The following is a 24,661-nucleotide window of genomic DNA, read 5'->3' as shown; positions in this document are numbered from 1 at the left end:
CCTGACATATGATCCTGACGCGTGGTCCTAACCCATGGTCCTGACGCATGGCCCTGACGTGTGGTCCTGACACATGGCCCTGGCGCATGGCCCTGACGTGTGGTCCCGGAGCTCAGGGGTCCCCGTGGGATCTGAAGGTTGTCAGCAGGATGGGGGTCTCTGTGGGGACACGTCAGCAGTAAGGCAGGTTTGTTTCGTGTGGTGCCTTGGTCACTGGAAGAGGCACTGCTCCCAGCGGGGAGAAGCGGGGTATTCTTCAGAGGAGTGAGAACCCCTTGACAACACGAGGGTCATGGTGCCCAGCGGCGAGATGCTTAGCCAGGAGGCTGCGGGCCCTCTGCCGGCTCCCTCCGTCTCCCAACCTGTTCTTGCCCCTTCAGGACCCCAAAGGCTCACGGCTCTAGTGCACCAGTGACCCAGATTCATGACCTTGACCTTCCTGCAGGTGATAATCCCACCGCTCTTGGCTTTACTTGGGGAGGAAGCAGGGCCGCAGGCCGGCCCCGAGCCCCCCACCCCCCAGACACACCTTTTCTCTAGTATCCAAACTCCAGCCAGCAGCTTGGGAGGGGACTATGTGGACGTGACGAAGGACCCCCTCGGTGGCTGTGAGATCAGCCCTGTGGGCCTGACCTAGCGGGCTGGGCCTCATGGGGGCCAGGCTCCTCCCACAAGAAGGAGCATGAGTCCGGGGATCTGGCTGAGTGACACTGACGGGGGACCCGTCCCATGTCATGCCACACCCGGCACCGTCCACGGAGAATGTCAGCGTGGCTCAGGGTGCGCCCAACCCCTTCTCCAGTAGTGCCCATACGGTGTGCCCTGCACGTATCAGAAGGATCTGCCCCCCTCCCCGGGTCTCCCAGACACAGTCAGGTTTTCAGCATCATTCCATCAATGGCCATGATACCTGCTGTTTTTGGACATCATCGTAATTTGGCAGGATGATGCAGGACACGCCTGAGAAATGCCAGGAGGTGCCCCATGGCCCGAGCCGTGGCAGGGGGCTGCCCGTATGCGCTTCAGTGAGATCCAGGATGTGCGGAGCCCATGCTTGCGGCCCAGGCTGACCCAAAGCTTAGCTCAAAACAAGCCCTTTTACTGGTTTGTTGTTAATTCCCTGGGCGGGAATTCTGGAAGGGCCGGCCGTGTGGTTCTCTCTCCCCGGGTGGTGCTGGCCAGCTGGAACGTCACGGGGCTTCTCTCACACACGCGGCATTTCGGGGCCCCTGCGTGACGCCGGCCGCTCCCTCCCTGGCAGTGCGGGCTTCCTCCCCAGGAGGGAGCTTGGAGCAGGGAGGGTGGACACTGCGTGTCTTGCGGTCCAGCCCGGAGAGCTACACCGCATGACTTAGGCTGCATCCGACAGCCAGGACAGGGGGCCGGGGCAGGAGAGATGGGCCCATCCCTCAAGGGGGCGGTCTCCAGCCACCCCGGCACCGGCGAGCAGGCCGACCTGGAGCCTGGGTCCCAGTGACTCCTGCGTGCTCTCAGCCCTTCCCTGGACTGTTTGCAGGACGGTTCAGACCACGTGAGCCCCAGACCAAACTCAGCCTCCTCTTCAAGCTCCTCTTCCCAGGTCCTGAACCCCACACCCGACCAGCAAAGTCCTTCAGGTCTCCCACCCGCCTGGTGCCCTCCCCCCTCACACTGCCAAAGGGATGGCCCCCTTCAGACCCCAACTATCTGAAGCCTTAGGAGGTCGGCTCGGGTAGGAGGCTGGGCACTGTGCAGGGTTTAAAGCAGCTCCCGGCACAGAGAGCCGTACTTCTTGGCGTTAGCGAGCAAACAGGACAAGCAGCAGCGCAATCGTGTGGAAAGAGGCACAGGGAACATTCTGGAGGAAACGGGCCGCGAATTCTGGCAGCTGCCCCGTGGCGGCAGAATAATGGGGGATTGTTGGAATGCGTGTCACTCTTGTCCACACCAAGGGGTTCCTTGGAAAGCACACACGTCTTTCCTAATAAGCAAGCACAGCCTTGACAAAACGCCATCAATTCTAAGCGGACGCTGGTGCTTCGGGAAGGCGCCCGCACTAAGCGCTGCCTCACTCTCTCCCCAGGTGGGCGCGGGCAGGACGGCAGCCCCGTCATCACCTTCCCGGACTACCCAGCCTTCAGCGACGTCCCCGACAAGGAGTTCCAGAATGTCATGACCTACCTCACCAGCATCCCCAGGTGCGTGTCGCTGAGCCCCAGGCTGTCAGAGAAGGAGGTGGTGCTGAGGGGCTCACAGCCCCGCAGAGCCGGCGGGGTCCAGGGCCTGCGTCCTGCCCCTGCCCTTGGGAAGTGTCGGCTCCAGCCCCAGCGCCTGGGGTCCGATGGAGCCTGGGACCTTCCCTTGATCCGTTCGACAGACCGGGCCACTGTGAGTGGCAGGGGCTTTCGTGCCACTGGAAGGAGGCCACGGCACAGAGTGGCTCTTAGACCCTCTGGGGCTCAGCCTGACCCGTCGTCCCCCTCACGCTCTCGCGGGGGGAGAACTGACCCCAGAGGCGACTCCCCCAACTGTGGTTCTGTTTTATTATGAGCAGAGCTGGAGCCCTTCTTCCAGAAAGGCAGGGAAACTTCCCCCGTAGCTCCCCGGCCGCACTTGGGCGGACGCCACACCACTCGGGGCGCCCACTCCACCACGAGAAGTGGTGAGGATGTGGACCTTACACCCTGATGAGCGAACACCATGGCTGTTGAGCCTCGTGGGTGATCTCGTTCCTCCGGTGACATCAGGGTGAGGAGGAGGTCAGCTGCAGTGTAGGAGCTCAGCCCCCCGGGTCCCCGGAGACGCCACCCTCATTCTTCAGCGTCCATAAGGACAGGTTTCTGAATTTGTGTAAATTAAGCTCCGTGAATTAGTCTAATCCAGAAAACAGACCAAAACAGCAAATTCGATTGACTGGTTCCTGTTGTATGAAAACTGCCAACCAGTGACAGCCCATCACCGATCAGTGCTGCGGGGTCCTAGATTCTTCTAGCAACCTGGGGGGGAGCCCTCCTCAGGGACGTGGGTGCTGAGTAGTCTCCTGGCAGGAGAAAGGTGGGCCAGGGCCTGGGTCACATGGGGTCTGCCGTCCTTTCTTTCCAAGCACCGGGCTCTGGACGGGCGGCCTGGGAGCCCAGCAGCTTCCTTAGCACCCCTGGGCCAGCCGTGCGCCCTTGAGGGGCTTCCTGGTGGGGCTGCAATACCTCAGAGCATCTCTGTTCATTGTCTGGGCCCTGGGATCAGAGACAGGACGGCGGTCTCAGGCCTGCTCAGCCCCCGAGGCCATGGGGCAGGAGTGTAAGCTCACGGCTGTGAGGTGGCCGGAAGATGCGGGCTTCCCCGGAGAGGCACTGGGGAGGGTCCTTGGGGAAGGGACACTAGGATGCCGGGGTTCGAAGACATGGGGGGTACCCAGGACGGTAACTCTGGCCCCCCGTGTGCACCGCGGCGGGCACGTGGGACAGGGCAGCCCCTTGAGTATGAAATGACTGAACACGCAGTGGTTTTAGGGAAGGACAAGTTCAAGGGATTTGGAGAGAAAACGGGGACGGCTGGGGTGGGCTGCTGACCGTGGACGCCCGTGCAGTCCCTGGTCTTCTGGGTGGGGGCCGTCCTGAGTGCAGGAGACGGTGGCCGGAGCGGGCCGAGGCGGCCTGACTGCAGAGCTGGCTCAGTGCTGAGCTGGGGGTCACAGGGCCCTGTGTTTCCGGGCACTCCTAGATGTTTTAAAAGGCAAAGAATCATGTTATATCTGGAAATGTGAACAGCCAGTGACCCAGGTCTGATGTCGAGGCTGCAAGAGGCACGATGCTGGGAGGGGGCAGCGGGACCCCCAGCACACTCTCGGTCCTTCCAGGCTTGTACGTCTCCTCGCCCCGGGGTCCCCATCCTCACTAGTTGGCAGATCTTCTGGCCTCAGGGCCTTTGCGCTTGCTGCCCCTCGGTGGACCACTTCAGATGGCTCCTTTTCATGCTTCAGGCCACCCCCTCAGGGAGGCCCCCATCACACCCTCCTAGAGAAAGAAGCAGGCCCTCCACCCTCAGGGCCCCTCACCCGCCAGGCTTCCCGGATCTTATGTGAAATGGTCGTGCTGTCCGCGAGGTTTCAGTCCACGTCTGCCCGTGGTAAATGTGTGCGGACTCATAGACTGCATGTGCGGAGGAACGAAGTCAATCACAGGGCCAGCTGCCTGACTCGGAGGCCCCCGTGCTCCCCTTTGTTTGGGACAGCAACCTTCCGGCTCCTCTTCTATCCCCAGCAGAACGAGCGCTGTGCGGGACCCCGGTTTCCAGGAGCATGTGCATGGCTCATGTGCGGGCAGAGGGAAGGAAGTGCGGTTGGGTCTGTCGTTCCGCGGCGCTGGCCAGGTGGCTGAGAGGCCGCTTCGCGTATTTGAGGCCTGGAGCCCTGGGCTCCATCTCCGGAGACAAGGGTGTGCAGCGGCGTTGGTCAGCGTGTGGTTTACTCACGTCTCCCTTCTTCCTGGAGGAGGGCGTGAGCGCGAGTGCCGGAGAGCTGGATCTGGGCCCGCCCGACCCCCCGTGCCCGTGATCTGAGAAGGCAGCTGTGGGCCCCCAAGGGCACGAGGGGCCCACAGAAGAGGAACCGGGTGCTGGGTGTGCGGCCGCGGGAAGGCGGCATGGCCGAGCAAGCTTGAGGCGGGCACCCGCGGCCTCGCCCTGAGCTCCCGCCGCGCCTCCTGGACGGGTTGTCAGTCCTGACCGTGAGCTTTGCCGTGGAGGCTGGCAGCTCTGAAAGAGGGAACTGTTCAGATGGAGCTCTAAAGTACAGGAACGGGCGGTCTCCCTGCACGGGGCTGCTGCATTCCCGCACAACGGGCGCTCACCAAAACCACGGGGCCGGAGCCGTGCCCAGCCAGGTGCGGGGGGAGAACGTGGCATGCGAGGGGGGCCGTGCCTCGGCTCTCCTGGGGGGACCCGAGGTGCCCCCACTGCCTCCCCCGCGCAGATCTCTGTCCTGACCCCAGGGGTGGGGACGTGGGCAGGGCCCCTTCCAGAAGGCAGGCCGGAGCCCCTCACCGGGCAGGCTGGGGCTGCCGGGCCGGCGTGGCCTCCAGGTGGAAGGGTAGCACGACGGCCTGGCGTGGGCTTTCCCACGGCACAACTCGCACACTGGCTGCTTCACGATAAGTCACAGTTTTTAAACCCAGCTTTAATTTCATCTTTGAAAATAACGTGCCATGTGCCGCGTCAGTTGTCCTCGTCGTTAATGCAAACGGCCCGAGTTCAGCCCCGGCGCTGACTGGTAGTTACGGTTGAAACACGGCATCGCACCACGGCGGGCTTTGTCCGCGTGCATCCCACGCACGTACGTGGGAAACGCTTCAGTGGTCTTCCGAAAACCTCAGTCAAGGGAATGTGGAACGGTGCTGGGATTGGGCGGGCAGCAGTCAGCCGGCGTCCAGCGGCGTGGTGGCTGCTCGGCGGGCGACCCTGGGAGCTCTCGCCTGGCCTGAGGGCCGGGTCTCGCCATCCAGATCCCTAGGACGCCGGCCGTTCCTCATGGGGCTCACTCAGCACCGTCGCCCAGCCTTGCCCAGGGTGGCGTCTGTGACCTGCGCACAGCAGAGAGGAAGTCAGACACAGGCGCCCTGGGCCAGTCACCCCGTCGCTGTCCGTGAGAAATGTCCGGGTTCTGACACACTTGGACCCAACAGTAAACAAAGTCCTGCTACTTACATTCTCAGGAAATGAAGTAGGTTGTGCACAGGGGTGTGGAGTTTGAAAGGGAAGAATGAGAGAGAAGGGAGGTGAGGGGCCCGGTCGTGGGGGGAGCGGCGGGCACCCTGGCCCGTGGCCTTCAGGGCCCCCTTTGCCCAGTGAAATGGGGCAAAGGTGCGTTGTGGGAGGGGCTGCAGTCTCCGGGACGGGCATGGTGTCCCCACCAGGCGGCAGCAGTGCAGCTGGCCCCAAGGTTTGGAGGGAGCGGTCACCCGAGAAGGGAAGGAGCACGGGGGAGGCCAAGCCCGCATGTGAGCCAGGGATGGGAGCTCGGCCCCAGCAGCCTGTAGGTTTGGGAGTCATGGGCATTTGGGGGGTGAGGCCCCCAGGGGTGGGGTGGGGGCCAGGAGGGGAGACCTCAGATGTCCCGGCTGGGGCGACCACCTGCGTGGGGCCTGTGGCTGCTTAGGAGCCCCTCCCTCCCAGGTGTCCTGGCTGCAGCCCTGCACGTATGGTCGGCTCGTGGGGAGATAGCATGAAAGCCAGGAACTCAGCACGAGTCTCAGGACAACAGGCCGCTGGGGCCCTGGCAAGAACAGTCTTGATGGAGGGTTGGAGGCGAGATGTCGATTGGAGTAAATTTAACAAAAACTGGTGGAGCAGACTCGGAGACTAGGGGAGCAAAGAAACAGAACGGGCAGCTGGAGAGACAGATGAGGACCAGGTTCTCTTTTAAGATGAGAGAAATCATGACATACTTATGCTGATAGAAATTACTCCATAAAAACAAAGAAAAGTGGCAACAATCTGATTTCTCTTACATCTAACCCTGTTCTTTGTGCGCTGCCTCTGAGTCCATTACTAAGCAAACTGGGACAGGGATTACAGAGTCCGTCTAGGAGGCACAGATATCCTAGGCTCCAGTCCCTGAACCTCTCGGCCCCTCCACTCCTGTGGTTCTAAACCTGGACCCCCCTCCCCCGCTTCCGCACCCTGGCCCCCCTCCCCCTCCCGCGGTTCCACACCCTGGACCCTGTCCCCCTCCGGCGGTTCCACACCCTGGACCCCGTCCCCCTCCCGCGGTTCCACACCCTGGACCCCGTCCCCCTCCCGCGGTTCCACCCCTCTCCCTCCAAGCATGCCCCCAGTCCATCTCCTTCTTTCCTCTCACCTGGTGGTGGAGCCAGTCTTGCCCCATCCACAGTGACAGAAGTGGTTTCCACACTCAGTGTGATCCTGTCCATCCCCACAAATGGGGTCGTGGGAGGCTCCTTCACACAGGCATGTGCATATGCACATTCACACATGCACACGTACACACGTGCACACTTGTTCAGAGCCACACGTGCATAGGGTTGCCAACATTGAGATAAATTTCTGACTTTTCTTTGAAAAGGCAGGTTAGCAGCCCTGGACTTGCAGCTCCACACAGGAACCCTGCAGGAGCCCACCGTGCTGGGCCCCGGAGGCTGCATGCACCCCTCCCCTCCAGGGTTTGGAAGATAACCTTCCCCTGTAGTCTCTCCTTAGCACAATCAAATCCTAATTGAGGAGCTTCTGGAGTTAACGGAAGCTGATAACGAGGTCGACTTTCCTTGAACCTGGTTCAAATCACCGAGTTGCTAGGGAGATAGAGATCCAGTCCCCCAGCTGGCCTCCATGATGGGCACATACAGCCCCACACACGTGTGTGCACAAGCATGCAAGCACACAGACATGCGTGCACACACAGAGTGTGCATGGACTATAACGAAGGGGAGAAGCGGTGCCTTTGGAAGCACCTTACTTCTTGCTGCCGGTGTGATTTCCGATTGAATCTGCCATGACGTCTGAATGTAAAGAGAGAAAATGCACGTGTAAGTATGTACTAAACAATTCACACTGTGCACGTGAGAAGTGAAAGCTCCCACCGACCGCCGGCCTCCTTGCCCACGTAGTTCAGAGTTTGCATGCTGTCGAAACCTTGTTCCATCCAGTGCACGTGCCTCCCCCACACTGGGAGGCACAGGTGCGCCCGGCTCCTATCCAGAGCGAGTCACGGGGACCCTTCCCAGCAGCCTCCTGTGCTTTAACAGCTCATCATATGAAACCTGCCCAGCCGATCTCAACTCCACCTGTGCTCCCAACTCCCTTCAGATTCCTCAGGAACGAACAGCCTTGTCCCCGGTGTAGCTGGTTCTGGGGTTCTGAGATGGAACGCCTTGAGGGTAACCCATGTGTCACACCTCCCAGACGCTGTGTCAGAAGGTCCTTCCCCCCAGCCCTGTGACTAGCAAGTAAAAGACTTTTGCTGTCCACGACTCTGCTCAGCCCGTCGTCCCACGTGGTCTAAAGCTCTGGGAGGTCAGTGACCACTGCCCACCGAGCTGGCCTCCTCCACGTGGGCCCTGTCTCTCTGTCCTCCTGGCTGTGAGCTCCTGGCCAGGGCCAGAGGCTGCCCGTCGCCTGCAACCTTCTTCCTTTGTTGCAACGACCTTTCTCTGTCACTGTCATCCGGTGCGATAGCCGCTAGCCATGTGTGGCCATTTAAACTTAAAAATGAAAACTAACTGAATGGGAAAGTTCAGGAGTCAGTCATGCTCCCCGTATTTCCGTTCACAAGTGGCCACGCTGGCAGCTCAGATGTGGACAGTTCTGTCCATGATGGGGGGGATCAGGTCACCAGCGACCATGCCCTGATTTATGAAGAAAAGGGCAAGAGATTAGCACCCTGACTCCCTGCCCAAGAGCAGAGACCACAGCTCTTGCCCTACTTGGAAATAAGGACACTCTGCTGTGAGGGAGCCACACTGAGGTACGGGCCGCGGGTCGGGAAGCCTTTCCTTTGCCACTGTCATCCCAAAGCACGTCTGTCCCGCGGGGCTGGAGGTGGCGCAGGGGGCACGTGATGCTCGGGCTTCAGCCGCAGGTGGAGAGGAGACACCTGAGGCAGACACAGAGGCAGGAACCAGATAAGGTCCGGGCTGCAAGCAGCATCAGGACAGAAGAGGGGCCGGGTCCTGGACCGCCGTGATCCAGACCTGCAGCATGAGCCTGAGGCCAGTAATGAGATTCCAGAAGGTTCTCTGCATGAGTCTGACTTCCCCGGGTGGTGCCTATATGGCCCTGGGGAGCAGGTCACTCCACGATTGCAAAGACCTGGCTGACAGTAAGCACCTCCCCTTTTTTAAATGTATTTAAGGGATTTATGTGGTTCTTAGGATTTTTTTAATAGCATTTTAAAAAATGATGGTAAAATATTCATAACATACAACCTACCATCATAACCATCTCTAAGTGCACAGGTCAGTAGTACCAAGTATGTTCCCATTGTTGTGCAATACGTCTCCGGAACCTTCTCTTTCCCCGAAGTGATACCGTCCCGTTCAACACCGTGAATCTGACGCTCCAGGAGCCTCCCGGAAGCAGGATCCTGCCGTGTGTGTCCTTCTGTGGCGTGTCCACCAGCTCCGTCTATGACTCGCGCCCCCGCGTGGACGGACCGCGCTGCCACGCCAGGCTTCGGTTGGTGGAGGAAGCCATGTTTCCGAGCTGGGTTAGAAATCGGCCTTTGAAAATAGATAAGATGCTCAGCTTCCTCGTGTGCTGTGCAGGTCACGTAAACCAGGACGGCTGAGCTCCTGGCGATCCGCACATTCCTGCTCCCACCCCACGGTCACGAGTTAAATTCCAGGTACATTCGGGGTGATTCACCTGGATATCGTAGTTTGGGTTTTCTGTGTTCATTTTTGTCAAAAAAAATATACCAATTGACATGGGGTGGGAGGTGGAATATAAAGAACATAAAAAAGCAAGGTTTCGGGCGGCTGGGTGGCTCAGTCGTTGGGCGTCTGCCTTCGGCTCAGGTCATGGTCCCAGGGTCCTGGGATCAGGCCCCGCATGGGGCTCCCTGCTCAGCCGAAGCCTGCTTCTCGCTCTCCCACTCCCCCTGCTTGTGCTCCCTCTCTCGCTGTCTCTCTCTCTGTCAAATAAATAAAATCTTTAAAAAAAAAAAAAAAAAGCAAGATTTCAGGCTCTTCAGAGAAATTCCTGTGGGTTTTTTTTTAAACGGGCCGTTCCTTTGGTTGCAAAGGAGAGGTTAAGTCACCGCTTCATGACCAGCGCCCGTGCCTGAGCCTTAGCAGCCCTGACGGAATCCCGTGTTACTTGGAATGGAAGGGTTACCGTGTGTGGGAGAGTTTTTAAAAGGCGCTTGGAGTTTTTTTCACTGTTTTCACTGGGATGAAACACTGACAGGTGTTAGATAAACACGGTGCAGAAACGGTATCATAACAGGGCAAGTTTCTGAATCCTAAGAAGAGAGAAGAAACAGCCCGGAAGTTCATTGTGGACAGCTCAGGGGACCGTTCATGTTCTCGGTGTTCAGACCTGGGCCTGTGAGTCACACGGGCAGAGAAGACGCCCATGACATTTCCTTACAGAGGAAGACAAGGTCTCTTCGACATTTGCTAATGTCCGTGGACCGGTGTCTGACCGTGGGGAGAGAGAGAGAGAGAGGAGGAGAGAGAGGGAGGGAGGCCTTGCCTCGGTCCCATGGGGCCTGGGAGGGGCGGCTCCTCTGAGGCCCGGCGTCCGCGGCTCTGCCACTCCCAGACACCTGCCTGCCCCAGGGCTGCCCAGCCCTCAGGGACCCGGGGCCCTGCCATGGAGAACCGCGCTACCCCTGACAGCTGTCCTGCCCCCGGCCAGGGACGGTCTGGGACACGTACCAGCCTGTGACCCTGCCTCCTGCCAGGGGCCTGCCCACCGCCCTGGCCTTGTCTCTTGCCGCGCCGGTGCCAGGCTGAGCTGGCCTCCTGCGGGTGGCTCCGACGTGCTCACGGTCACCCCAGCCCGGACGCTGGGGAGGCGTCCAGTGTAGCCCTGAGCCCCGGGCCAAGCAGGAGCTGTGGGTGCTCAGAAACGCCCCGCCTGGCTGCTGTCTCTCCTTAAACTCTTCACCTCTTTCCACGCACTCGGACTGCGAGGCCTCCCGGTTGTGACCTGTAGGTGTTTGCATTCCAGAAAACATCGCTCAGAGATACGGACCTGACTTAGCAGTGGGGGACCCTCAGGCTGCATCCACCCTGAGGCCCCGGGGTCCTGCCCCGGGGAGCAGACTCGAGGGTGCAGGGCTGCGGTGACACTCCGGGGCCTCGGGAGCCCTCCACTCCAAGGTGGGGAGACCGCAGCTTCACCAGGCACGGGAAGCTGCGTGCCCCAGTGCTCACCCGTGGGCACCCTGACTCTGGGGCCCAGAGGAACACAGTTCCCTGCTGGAGGCGTTGACTGATATAGGTGCATCTATTCTTCTGCGTTAGAGGGGTGGAGACACGCGAAGTCCACCAGGTGAGAACAGCAGAGGCTGTGGACTCAGAGCTCCCCACAGCAGGCCGTCGGCCAGGCCACCGTCACGTGCATGTGGCAGAGACCCCGGCAGGTGGGGCGGGGAGACCTCAGGGTGGCACAGGGACAGCTGGTGAGGGGTGCTGACATGGGCGCCGGCCGGGGACGGCTCAGCGGCCGGGACACCGGGACAGCTAACCAGAAGCGGGTCCCGTGGGATGGGTCAGCGAAGCACCCTGGGCTTTCCCTGGTTGGTCCCAGGACTCAGGACATCAGGGGCAGGTGGCCCCGGGGGGTGGGGGTGTCTGGTTTCCAGGATTGCTGCTGGAATCAGCTACCTGCAGGAGTGACTTCTCGACGGCAGCCCAGCTGTCTGGGCTGCGGCTGACACAGTGGCTCGTTTTCTGGGCTGTGGCTGCAGGTCGTGGGTCAGAGTGCTATTTTTATAGACACCTGACTGTGTCCATCTGCATATTCAGTCTTTTGGAGGCAATGGTAACAAAGTTTAACTTCTTTAAAGGGATTTGTAGCCACAATTAAGGAGACAGTTTTGCTGCTGGTGGAAAGACAGTTGCAAGCTGGTGGGGCTGGCGAAGGGCGGTGGATGGTGCGTGAGTGCGGACCTGGGATTGGGGGAAAGACCCCTGGCGGGCGGGGGACTGGTGCAGGTCAGCAGACTCAGGTCCTCAGCACTGGGGTCAGGAGCAAAGGGGCGCTGCCCTCGGTGGGCTGGAAGAATGTGGGAAGGGGAGCGGTGGCCCCCGATTTCAGTGCTGGGCAGAGGTGAACCCGAGGCCCCTGTGGCTGGGCCTGCACCGGGGGGCTGACGCTATCACTGAGCCCTGTTCATACCATGTGCTGAGAGCGGGTTGGGGGTCAGGCACGGCAGGAGACTGGCAGAAGCCACCCGTGTGGGGTGTGTGGTCGGTCAGCGTCAGTGGATGAGGCTCTCAGAGCACAGGAGGCTGGGCAGCCAAGGGCCCGTAGCGGCCACCAGAGATGGCATGTGACCAAACGCTCTCCCTCACGCACGCAGGGACAGAGGCGGCTTGGGGCCACGGGAGTCCTTCTTGGTGTACCCCAGCCCAGCGACGGAGCCCTGGCAAGGCCCTCCTCTGGGCCTGCCCAGTGAGAGGGTCATGTGATCCTGTCCCGGTCCTTCCAAGCAGTGGGGTCACGGATTCCCAATTTAAAAGGAAGGCAGAAAAGTGAGCCCGTGGTTTGTCCATTACCATCGGCTTAGTACCATCTGTTTTCCTGAGAAGACTCTTGTCCACCCAGGGAAGGAGGCGGTGTGGACCAAGCCCACTGCCCCCTCCACATCCTCTAACATCAAACAACTGGGTCAAGCACCCTTGGGCGATGCTCCGGCTGGGGCAGCGGTGAGGGCTCTCCCAGTGGGGCCGGGGCTCAGGAAGCATGCAGAGTGCCCAGTGGGAAAGCAGGGGCCGCCCACAGCCTCCCTGAATCCCGGGGACAGTCTCAGGCTCCACTCCCTCCAGTGCTTGGAAATCTGTCCTGAGCTCACGGGGGGACAGACGTTCTAGCATTGACGGATTGGCCGTGAAGCAGGACTTTCTTAGGACCAGCCCGTCATCCCAGCTTTTGAAAGCCTGCTCTGACCCCTCAGACAGCTGGGAAGGGAGGATTCCCAAACACCCCGTCCCGGCGGACGGCTGGGACCCCGTGGCCGTGCCCGGGGAGGAGAGAGTGGGGGGAGGAGGAGGGCTCCCGGACTTGCCCACTAGCGCAGCCTGTGAAGTTGGCCTGTCCCCATGTTCCTGGTGGGGCACCCTGGGCCCGCCTGGGTCGCAGGCAGCACTCACTTCCGGCCACAGGAGGGCACCATTGGTCAGAACGCATTCTTCATCCTGGCGATGGGCTCTTATGGGTGTCTGTGACGGGCACCCCGCGTGCCCCAAACCATGCGTGGGAAGCTGCCCCCCAAGTTGTCTCCCGAGAGCCCTGCTGCCCTGTGGAGGCCACCCAGAGGAAGGGGACCGGCGCGGGGCGGGAGGGGCGCTGACGGGGACCCCACACGGCCCCTCTGCTGCTCCCGGAAGCTGTGCCCCCCCAGCTATCTCAGACCTGGAGAGGCAGTACCCTCCTGGTACCCTGAGACTTCTTCCTAAGGGCTTCTCCTCCAGGCGTCCCCAGTGTGCACCCCCTGCCACTGCCCACCTGAGGGCTCCCCTCTACCCCCTCCTGCCAGCATGACGCCCACCGCCCCCACACCTCCCTGCTGTGTCCTTGGGCCCCCCCACTCCGCTCCATCCTGACGTCACCTCATTGTGAGTCGGGGGGCAGCTGAGTCTCAGGCTGCTCACCACCCCTCCTTTGTCCTCACTTGCCTGCTGACCCCGCCCAGGGCCAGGTCCAGCAGCCCCACCCCCGCCCCCCCAGTGTCCGGACCTCCTCCGGGCTCTCCTGGGACAGAAGCTCGGGTCAGGGGTGGCATCTCTGCGTCACAGAAGGCCCTCGGGGCTCGTCTGCAGGACTGGCCAGGCAGGTGTGGCTCTGGACCAGCAGCAGCGGCATTGGGAGCTCGTTAGAAAGGTGGCCCCACTGAGGCGCCCTGAGCCCGGGTCTGCGTATTTGCCAGCCCCGGGAGTCCCCTGTGCACGCTGCAGTTTGAGAAGCAGCATGCTGTGGCCTGTCAGAGTGCCCCGGCTCCGTCCCTCTGCTGTCCCCACCACGGCCGCTCTCTGCCGTTTCTCGCCCCACAGTCCTGGTCTGTGTTTGCGACTCCACCCGCCCCGGCTCTGTGACGAACTGGTGTAAACAGGCGAGTCCCCCACTCCCCTGCCGGGTCTGGAGAACGAGATGCAGCTTGGCCAGGAGCAAGACTATGGGATGCAGCTGACCGCAGACCTCACTGTCAGGGGACTGCCCAGCCCCTGCTTCCAGACTGTTCTCAGGCTGCTTGCTGCTCCCGCCCGGGGATGGGGAGGTTGCACCCACGTGACGGGCTGTGGGCCTGGGCCACCAAGGCCACCCAGGTGTTGGAGAGGGCACCAGTGTGGCTGAATCCCAGAAACAGAGTTCACTCGAGCTCTGTGCCAAAAGTGAGCTCATCAGCCTCACTCAGCTGCTGGGCTGTGGCCAGGGCGGCCCCTCCAAGCCAGCTGTTTTGGGGTGGGAGGCAACCGTCTGGGCTGTGTGTGTCCTGCGTACTAGGAGCCCCAGAGGCTGCCAGTCTCTCCCACTGCCCCCCCTTCAGCACCACCAGCCCAAGCCTGCAGCAGCAGGGTCCTGGGGGGCAGCTTCTCAGAGATCCACGCATGAGCTGCCCTGTCCCCTGGACATATGAGCTCAGAGACCCGCGGCTGGGGACCAGAAGCAGGGCTCCCCTCAGAGTCCTTTCCCCCGGTGGACCCTCCTCCATGAGGTGGGGGTGGTGCTGCTGGCCCCGGCTGCTGGCGGCACAGACCGCGGCTTTGCTCGGGGACAGCAGTTGTGGGGGCGCGTGGGAGGCTAGAAAGGTCTCCACATCCTGAAGATGGCTCAGCTTCTTAAGTCTGTGCACCTGTGGGTCAGTGTCCCCAATGTGGTGGCAGACGAGATGGGTATGCAGGAGGGGTGTCCTGGGTCCTGGCATGTGGGCAGCCTCGCTGTCTGCTTCTGGAGTCAGCTCTCCCTCAGCGTGTCCCCCGACACCCAGGAGTGGTGCAGGGACCCCGAGGAGGAGGGCTCCTGCCTGGCCCCGTGTAGGAGGCTGTCCAGGGACGGGAGGCTGGGAGGGGGGCTGCTCTAGTCCACAGGGTGGACTTGGCCTGGGAGGCAGCTTTGCAGGGGACTGAGAGCACCCGGAGCCAGACCACGGGGTTCACCCCGTCCGTGCTCATCTGCTGTGAGACTTTGGGCAAGTGACTCAACCTCTCTGAGCCTCCATTCCTCAACTCTGGGCTGGAGAGATAGTGGTCCCTACCTCATGGGGCCGTCATGAGGATTAAAAGAAGTAGATCTGCCCTTGGCAGCCCCAAAGCACAAGAAATTCCTTTCCTAGAAAGAGGGTCCTGGCCTGGCCTGGGAGACAAGTTAATGTTCAATTCCTTTATATGTGTGTATGTATGTATGTGTATATATATGTACATATACGTATGTATGTATATTTTGAGTAGGCTCTACACCCAGCATGGAGCCCAACACGGGGCTTGAACTCATGACCCTGAAATCAAGACCTGAGCTGAAACCAAGAGTCAGACGCTTAACTGACTAAGCCGCCCAGGCACCACCACCCCCTTGTATTTCACTTTTAATTTTATTTATTTATTTTTCGACTTGGGCTGTTGATGATGGGTTTTTTGCTGCATTCTGATCAATGCCTATTTGTGATGCTGGTCTTCCGATCACAACAGTGCAGTGTGGAAGGGACAAGGGGCGTGGGGCTGAGGCCCTGGGGCCTACCAGTGGCTGTGCATTTGCATAAACGCGAACACTCCGCTGAGGGCATAGGGCCCAGCATGGTGGGCTCTGCGGCAGAAAATGGGTGTGTTTGGGCCGCAAGAGAGAATGTTCTGGGTTTGGAAGCTCAAATGAGGTATGGCGTTGTGAGGTCTGATGAGGAATGGCAAAGGGAACCTGCCTGTCATGGACAACAGGGAGTCCCCACCAGGATCAAAGCTCCGTTTCAGCGAGAAGGGGAGACATGGGGTCGGGCAACGAGAGTGAGAATCCACAGTTACCAAGCACTTGGTGGGTTTACAGGATCGGCCCATTTCCCTCTCGGCAGCCCCAAGACGGGGACACTGTTTGGGTGCCCATCTTTAGAGGAACGGAAATTGAGATGATCCATGGTGCCTTGAAGAGCCGCCCCCTTGGCAGTGCCTCTCCTGGAGAATGGGGTGGATTCTGTTGGTCTGGAGGTTGGTGGTGTGCACAGTGGAAACGAATGTCTCGGCCCTCTGCTCTCCTGCATCAGGAAGGGTGAGAACCCAGGTGACAGTCTCCGCTCAGGGCTTCTGAGGCGGTGTGAACCCCTCCAAGGAGGGTGTGGCTGGTTGGTTGGGAGGGGAAGTCTCAGCAGAACACCTGTTGTGGACAGAGCTCGCCCGGAGATGCTCTCTCCTCTCCTCCCTGTCGTGGTCCCCCGGACTCCCACGGCGGGCCCAGGATGGAGCGCACCCCCACAGCGGACCCCCAGACTCCCGCGGCCGGCCCAGGATGGAGCGCACCCCCACAGCGGACCCCCGGACTCCCGCGCCTGGCCCAGGACGGAGCGCGCCCCCGCAGCGGTCCAGAGTTCTCTGAACTCCTGCGGCCGGCCTAGCACAGAGCCTGGGAACCAGGGTTTCCCTCGCCTCGCGGCTTCCTCGCTGGCCTGCCCAGCCCGAACCAGGCAGTTGGCAGGCAGGGTGTGGGGAGCATGGCTGCTGTGGAGCCCCCACTCCTGGCAATGAAGCTCAAGTGACAAACAGACCTTCTGTGCCAAAGAACTAAAGCAGCTCCGAAGACAGTTCTCTGGGGGGCGGCCACACGGCTGTGAAGGGGGATCGTGGCTTTTCGCTGTGTGTCCACGCAGAAGGGCTACTCCGGATGAAAGCTGATGCCTGTGTGTGCATTCACCTGGAAGGCCTCTGCCGTGACTGAACCCGACTGGTGTAAACAGCTGGAGCGGGGGGAGCACCGAGAGCCAGCAGCGCCCCTGCCATCGCCCCCTGAAACCTGAGGCAGAAGGACACGTGGACAGCCCTGGCTTTGTTATGTAATGTGTGCAGCCCGCAGAGTATTTCCGGACTGCGTCATTTACACTTGCTCCGTGTAATTCTGATTTTCATTTAAACCCGGAGTGGCTTCCTCACTATGTTCGCAGATTTGGAAATTAGCAATTCAAGTTGGCGCCTCGGGCGTGCCCTTCTTCCCTCCGCGGACTGGCTGGCGGTGGCAGTAGCTGGCTCTGCACGATTGGCTTGGATGTGGAGTTACCCGACGGAAGCGGACCTCCCCGCTCCCCACTGTGACTCAGGCCCGTGCGCTGGGCTGAGGCAGGACGGAGTTGTCGTTCCACAGCGACTCGGCGTTCTCTTGACCACAGATGTTGCTATTGCAAGCAGCCATTTCTTGCCTCCCGTTTGCGACAGATGCTTGTGAGCCTGCGGACGCCTCGGGGATTTTACACTCCCAAAGGTGTAGCAATGCCATCAAGAGCGATTTTATAACGTGGACACACAGGGGGACCTCAGATGCCAGGACTGAGGTGACGTACGGATCATAAAACCGGTTTTGGAGGGTTTAGCCAGCTGGTCAACCCGGAAAGGACCACGATGGGTGACGGAGCTCTGGGAAGGGGGTCTGCCGGGGTCTTTGCGCCGTGAGATGGCTGGTGTGGGGCTGGGAGTGTGAGCAGCACACAGGGGGTCATCTGTCCGTCTTTAGCTAAGAGCACGTTCTGGAAATTGCCCGGGCAAGGCTCAGGGAAATGCTGCAGTCTGCTTAGATGCTTACTTGGCATGCGTTTCACCATGCAGGGTGGAAGCCGCCCCAGGATTATAGGAGTGTAAGGCTTTCTCAGAGCTTACACGACAGCCCGTGAGCCTGCTGCACATGCTAACTGCAGATCTCTCTCCCCGTTTCAGCTTACAAGATGCTGGCATTGGATTCATCCTGGTCATAGACCGAAGGCAGGACAAATGGACCTCGGTGAAGGCATCAATCCTGCGAATAGCAGTAAGTGTTGGTGCCCAGGCTCTGTGACACCTCTGCTCATCCCCTGGGCCAGGTGACAGCACTGTTTCTGTCCTAGCCACCCGTCTGCTGGGGACAGCTTGTGTTCTGCCGGCCCGCGCTGCACGGTGCACCAGCCCCCGTGGCCTGAGGCAGGGCCAGGGGCCACGTGGGAGCCCACAACCCCCTGGGCTGCTGGAGCCACTGGAGTGTGTGCATGCATGTGCATGTGTGTGCGCACATGTGTGTGCGTGTGTGCGTGTGCATGTGTGTGCGTGCGTGTGCATGTGCGTGCGTGCATGTGCATGTGTGTACTCTAAATGGTTCACTCTTAGCAGGCTTGTTATCATTTAAAAACAGTCCCACCAGCTGGTTTGTTCTGACACTGAGTATGGGCGGTGCTGAGGATTGAACGTGTGTTTGCTCTTAAATGGAGCACACAGTCCTTAATTAACAGGACGTCCGATGTCGTACAGAGACTCTTCAGGCTACATGTTTGAAATTGTATTGAACAGCTTTTCCTAATTGAATTTTTCCTTTCCAAAAGGGCTGTTTACCCTTTAGTTCTCCAATAACCCAGACACCTCGACCTTCCTGGGTACCCATGCCCGCAGCCAGGGACCCCCGCGGCCACCTTTCATGCGCAGAAGGGCAGCTGCTCTGCGGATCCTGTGTGGCTGTTTTTAGCCTGCAGTGATAATTCGGGAGGGAAGAGTTAAGTCAGCAGCTTCTGCCCTGCCCACGAGCTCCATGTGGAGCACGTCACCCACGCTCACTCACGACAGCAGGGGGACCCGCAGCAACTGTGGCCGGGCTCGATGGCCGGGACAGCTCTGCTGCTCCCAAGCATTTCTTAAACACCTAACCCCCGGGTAAAATCCTGCTAACCTCTTGCTCGGTCTTGAGTTCAAACCGTCTTTGGTTGCTGACCAGAGAGGCAGCTGTGCTAGGCTCTGGGTGGAACGGAAGAATCGCTTCCTCCCCTGCAGATCGCCTCACTCTCCGTCCTAACAGCAGTTAGAGGCTTGCTGTCTGCTCTCTTACACCTGCATCAGTTCGGCGCAAACCTGGCCCTGGGCTGATGGGTCCCACCTTTGTCTTTCCGAAAAATATCTCCCTGCACCACCCAGTACGTGTCCCGCTCCTCATCCCCACCCCCCACACGCGTGTCCTGCTCCTCGTCCCCACCCCCCACACGCGTGTCCTGCTCCTCAGCCCCACCCCCCACACGCGGGTCCTGCTCCTCGGCCCAACCCCCCACACCCGGGTCCCGCTCCTCACCCCAACCCCCACACGCATGTCCCCCTTCTCATCCCCACCCCCCAAACACGTCCCGCTCCTCGTCCCCACCCCACACACGTGTGTTCCGCTCCTCGTCCCCACCCCCCACACGCGTGTCCTGCTCCTCGTCTACACCCCCCACGTGGGTTTCCTGCTCCTGGTCTACACCCCTCACACACTTCCTGTGCCGTCATTTATCTGAAACAAATCAAAGCACTTTGAAATGTTTCAAAAGAAGTAGACTTGTTATAAAATTAGCTTTTGCTTTAAAATCTTGTGAAGCCTACAAAGAACTTTGATATGCCATGAGCAGTTAACAGCCAATGTGTCCATTTCATTGTTTCAAATTTTAAAATCAGTTTGCATGTGACCTCACATGGCAGGCTAAATTAAGAATTAAACTGTAAGAACCACTGGGTCAGATGCACAATAGACTTAAAAATATTCCTTAAATCACTACATTAGTCCTGGGTTCAGTACCAAGATGTTCCCAGTCAAGTATGTCATTGTTTCAGAAGGTAACGCTATTATAATAACAACGTTTTTCAAATTTAAATACTCTCTCCAGGTCTTCTACGTTTATCTAGCCCTGACCTAACACGTGCTCAGGCACGTCATCATGTGGCGGTCACGGGCGTCTCCTCGTCTGCACACACGCCTGTCCCAGGTGGGACCTCGTCCCAGCACCACAGGGATCCCCTTCTCCGGGGTCCTCTGCTCCTCTTTCTCCCCCGGCCTCCCGCCTCCCCATCTCCCCACAGCGCAGTGCTCCGTGTGGCCTCCCGCCCTGGAAGGCACCGCCACTCCTGCCTGCACATCTCTCGTTCCTGGAAGTCCAGCCCATCTTGCCGCGGCAGGCACCCAGCCCAGGCCCCGGGCGAGATAGGTTCTCCCTGCGTGTCTCTTGAGGCCATCGGTCACTCCTGGTTAGACACAGGAGCGTCCCCAAATACAGGATAGTTTTTTAAGAAAGAGATGCATTACTTTTAAGAACTGAAGTAGCCTGCGAGTGCCCCCTGCCGTTGAGCCGCGTGGCCCGGGGCAGACCTGCGGGCGCCAGGGGCGCAGAGCCCTCCTCCCGCCAACGGCCATCCCGGTTTCCTGTGTCATTGACTTCGTGACCAGGTGGATTCTCAAGTGTGCTGGCTCATCTTTAAAACTTTGTTTTGTGAAAATCAAAACTGAAATGTTGATGTTTGAGTTTTAATGTTGGCACAAATTTGTACACAATAAAAACAATAAGGTTTTAGAATCTCTTTTTTCCCATAAGTTTTGGGGTTCCCCGGTACTGGTTTGGAAACCCCAGAAGTTAACATTTTCCCCACATACTTGTCAAAAATTTTCTTTAACTCCTACTCTTTTTATTACATGAATTTACTGATCCCATGAACGCCCAAAAATCTGTGCATGCATTTAGCACGTTTATTGAGACTCTGTTATGTGCCTGGTCCTGGGCAGGCATTGGGGCATGGGAGACGTAAGCGGGGAATAAGCATTAGAAGTGTCCAGCCAGGTGGGGTGCAGACAGCTGACAGATGCTGTGATGTGGGTTGTGAGCTGCAAACACGCAGGGGTGCCTGAGGCAGCACCGGGCAGTCCTGCAGGGAGGTCGGGAGGCTGCAAGCCAGGTCCCGTTGCCCTGTGTGTGTGTCCCATCGCTGAGCCAGGGTGTCCGGGGTGAGGCCTCCACCATGGCTCTGCGGTGGGGACGGGAGGTGGGAATGGAGCTGGCACGCTTGTCCCCGTGCCCGAGAGCGGGCTGGGGACGGAGTTGACCCACTGACGCTGTCAACTGGGGCTGTGGACCCAGACCACCAGCTTCGGTGGGCCTGTGCTTCTGTCTGGGGGGCTCTGGGGAAGCCACCACCTGGCACCAGCCCGGCCACCGCCCTCGAGAGGGGTTGGGCCCCGGGGCCGGTGCTGCCCCGTGGACAGCCCCCCCGAGCGCCTAGGCCACGGTTGGCGGCAAGCTGGTGGCACGAGGGCTCCCTGGATCTCCAGATGTGCTTGGCCGCCCGAGTGCGATGCGGCACGTACATACAGGCGGTCATTTGGGGGCTGTTTTTAGCCACCATGTGTGCCAGCTCCTGAGCGGAGCCTTGCCCGTGGCGAGGCATTGTTTCTGTTCGGAAGCCTTCAGCTTGGCTTGCAGGAGAAAAATAAGGGGCCCAAGTCCAGAGTCCCCAAAATCAGGCTTGCGTGTCTCCTGCGTCAGCTCTGGCGGGGGCGATGGGCGTGCTCGCCCGTCCCAGTCGTGCTCATAGCTGGCGAACAAAGGGGCAAACCAGGAGCCGCGGTGCTGAGGCCACGCCCGTTCCGTCTGCACCGTCCGTGGATGAAGGTGTCTTTTGGAAAATACCCAGGCATGCTCCTCTGGGGCTCCGTTTCCCATTTTAGCACTTGCACTACACAGGTGCGTGCGAGGGTGGTTGTGAGCACCTGGGGATTTGTACCGGAGTGTACGTATGACCTGAGTCAAGCTCATCTGTGTCCCAGAGCGTGCTGCTGAAGAAGGTTCCAGCTGAAGGCGCTTTCGGTCTGCGTGGGGCAGGGCCATGGCTCCTGCCTGTGAGGCTAGTGCTGCCCGCGTTTGCAGGACAGGTAGAACGTGAAGTGTCCAGGGGTGCAGGGCCTTTAGGTCACCCAGTAAATACTCCAACGTGGCAAATAATCTCGCTTTAGACAAGCTAACGAGTTCCTACCATGTGCTGCTTGCTAGTCTAAGCACAAAGTGCTGAGCACCGATGGAGGTGAAGACGGGAGCACTGTGAGCACCAGGAGGGCCTCTTGGTGGAGGTGATGCTGGATGCACAGGAGCCTCTAGGATGTTTATCCAGAAACCACTTCACTCTCTCTCTGTCTCCAGATGACCTTTGTGTGGCCATCACGCTGTGGTGTTCCTAGGTCGGAAAGTAAACAATATCACTTGACCTTACAAAACCTGTTGCAATCCTTCTTTGATCACGGAGGAATTTTGCAGCCCTCATCCCAAATCCTTCTTCCAGTTCCCTGTTTGTACAGTAAAACGTCAACGGTGTTTTCCCAGCTCTTAGCACATACAGTTGATTCCAACCCAGAGAAAGTTTAGTTACTGTTCTTTGTGTTCGAAATATGTGTTTGTGTAGATCATTAACGCCTTGTCACGCGGCCAGGATCTTATGGCTACTCTCGTCCGTGGAAGACTCGGGAAGTTAGAGAATCGGAAAGACCAGAGCAGAGGGAAGGCAGGAGAGGGGGTGTTTCCCGCCTCCGCCAGCTGACGGAGCTGTGGCCCCCGTGGCCTGCGGAGTTAATCTACGGGAAATCTCAGGAGGACAGGCGCAGTCCCCTCTTCTAAGTCCCAGCTCTTGTCCTCACATCACAGCAGCCGAGAGGAGCAAACGAGGGGGATAGAACGGTACTGGAATTTAGAAGGGATGACTCATTGTCGCCTCCGAGGGGGCTTTCCTTAGATAGTGGTGGCCAGCTTCACGGGTGCAGCCGGCTCGCGGACAGCTGGGCCGGAACCTGCCCCGGAACCTGCCCGCGGGGCCTCCCACCTTCAGCGCTGCTCCTCTCACTCTTTCCTGTCCGCTCAAAGGAGCCCAACCGCGAGGGCGCCCCCGCGTGGTCGGGAGCGAGGATGGGCGCCCTGCTCCGGGGGCTGCTCCAGTCCCGCCCCGCCGGCCTCACCGTGGGCGCCTGGTGCGGTTCGCTGGCACACGGGCGCCCTCGGGGTGCCCCAGGCCCGGCTGCGGCCCAGTGGGTGCACGCGGCCCCGTGATGAGCCCGATGAGCCACAACTCAGCGCCCCGCTGCCCACGTCCTGTCCCTGGCTGCAGGGGCCGCGGGGGTGGGGGGGCCGAGTGTGAGCACCGTCCTGGGGGCTCTGGGGACGACTGAGCCCGCAGGTGTGGGGGGCCCTCCCGCAGAAGCACAGGGCCGGGGACGCAGCCCCGAGTCACCAGGAAGCGGTGGAGCTTCAAACCCCGAGACAGCACAGGGGCATCCGCAGACGTGGCGGGGAGCGCGTGGTGGCCCGCGAGCGGCGGCCGGGACGGGGCCGCAGGACGGTCACCAGCCATCGGCGGCCTTGGGTCAGGGGCACGTGCAGCAGAGACGCAGGGGTGGGAACCGCGTGTTTGGGGGGCAAACCTGAAGAGAGGCAGGGGGCAGGTAGGTGTCCCCTTGTGCAGTGAGGCCCTCGGGAGCGGGGGCACTGGGTGCGGGGCGGGGCGGAGGTCAGCAAGGCTGCCGCAGGCCGGGCTCTGGACTCTGGTTTGTTTACAGGATGCGGAAGTGTCTGGAAGGTTTGCTCAGGACGGGGTCGTGATGCAGCTGATGCCCCACAGGGGTCCCAGTGGCACTTGGTGGGGAATAAGCTCAGGGCAGCGGTCGGGGGGGCGGGGGAGCGGAGCTTGCTCGGGGAAGGAGTCCGGGGCAGGAGCTGGAGGGACAGTGCCCAGGCCTTGGGACTGGCTGTGGGGCCCCAGAGGAAGGCGCAGGCAGGAGAGCCCGGGGTGTGGCCCGAGCACTGACTGGTCACTGGCACCGGCAGGGCGCCGGCCTGGGGCACCCCGGTACCCACGGGTCCAGCTTTTCCTGGCTTTTCTTCTGTTCCAGGCACTTGCTGTCACGTGGACATCAGGCCTGGCTTCAGAGGCCCCGGGGGCTCACTCAGGGCAGATCCAGCCTTGGGGCTTTGGGGGTGAGGCCAGGACCCCACCGGCAGCTATTCTGACCTGGGTGACCCTGAGGCCTGGGGGTCAGGAGCAGCTGACCCGGGGCCCCCGCTCCTACAGCACCAGCTTCTCCCAGGAGCTCCAGCCCGTGAGACCCACTGGACCAGACGCTCGAGGGGGCCCCAGGGCTGAGGGCCATCCAGGGGCGGCACCTGCTTAGTGGTGGTTCACACTCAGGGAGGGGGCCACACCAGGCAGTGACTGCTCCCCGGGGCACACATGCCGTCGGGGGCCTGCTGCCGGGGCCTCACAAAGACTGGCGGTGTGTCTGTTCCCGAGGACGCCTGCCGAGACGGGGCGGGCCAGGGGCAGAAGGCCGGGAGCCTGGGGCTCACGTGCGCCAGTCCTGCCCAGATTAGGGTGGATGTGAGGGGCCCCGGGTGTGGCCGCAGCCGGAGCGTCCATCGGCGGGTGGACGGTGAAGACGCTGAGACGCTCGGGTGTGTGGGCTGCAGGGAGCGCGGCGGGCACAGCTTCCCAGCAGGCTCTCTGGGCAAGCTGGGGTCTCCCGCCCCGCTCCGTGCTCCTTTGTCCATTTCGGGCTGTGCCGATCTTTGCTATATATCATGTTTCAGCTGCATTCCGCCCAGTTACCCAGAAATCAAACTCCGTTCCTTCAGAATGTCTTCTTTTAGTAATGGGCTCTCCCCGGAAATCAGCATCTAGGAATAATCGGCGCCTAGAATAGGCTTTTACTAAGTATCTGTCATGCCTCGTTTTTGAGGGTTCGTGCAAGGACGGCATGCTGCGTGTGCGTTACGAGTGTGCGTTGGGAAGACACTTTTTGTCCCTGTGTTACAAATGGGGAAACAGGCACAGGGGAGGCAAGTTGCCCGAGGTCACGCACCTTGTAAGCAGAGCTGGTAGCCGAATATATTCATGTAACTATCTAAAGGCGTGTCCACTGGGGTGTGAGCTTTCTTCTATCTTTGTTTTAGGAATACGTCTATGTGTCTCTATGGCTCTGTTTTTATTTGACAAGTGTCTTGGTTCCCTGGGGCTGTCCTCCC

General features: G+C 60.1%; 1 protein-coding gene across 8 annotated transcripts in view; it reads left to right on the top strand.

Annotated features, from left to right (window-relative positions):
- The window catches only part of MCF2L (MCF.2 cell line derived transforming sequence like), a 95,057-nt gene that overhangs the window by 41,965 nt on the left and 28,431 nt on the right, over positions 1–24,661 (top strand). For all 8 annotated transcript variants that reach the window (XM_035003032.1, XM_035003033.1, XM_035003028.1 and 5 more), the window contains exons 3-4: positions 2,063–2,177; positions 17,562–17,652. In XM_035003032.1, the coding sequence (XP_034858923.1) occupies positions 2,063–2,177; positions 17,562–17,652 (206 nt within the window). The remainder of the gene's footprint in view (positions 1–2,062; positions 2,178–17,561; positions 17,653–24,661) is intronic.

The sequence above is a fragment of the Mirounga leonina genome, unplaced genomic scaffold, assembly GCF_011800145.1.
Source record: "Mirounga leonina isolate KUSES-001 unplaced genomic scaffold, KU_Mleo_1.0 Mir_127, whole genome shotgun sequence".
Lineage (NCBI taxonomy): Eukaryota > Metazoa > Chordata > Mammalia > Carnivora > Phocidae > Mirounga > Mirounga leonina.
The sequence above is the reverse complement of the archived record's forward strand: the minus strand, read 5'-3'. Positions and strand labels throughout refer to the sequence as shown.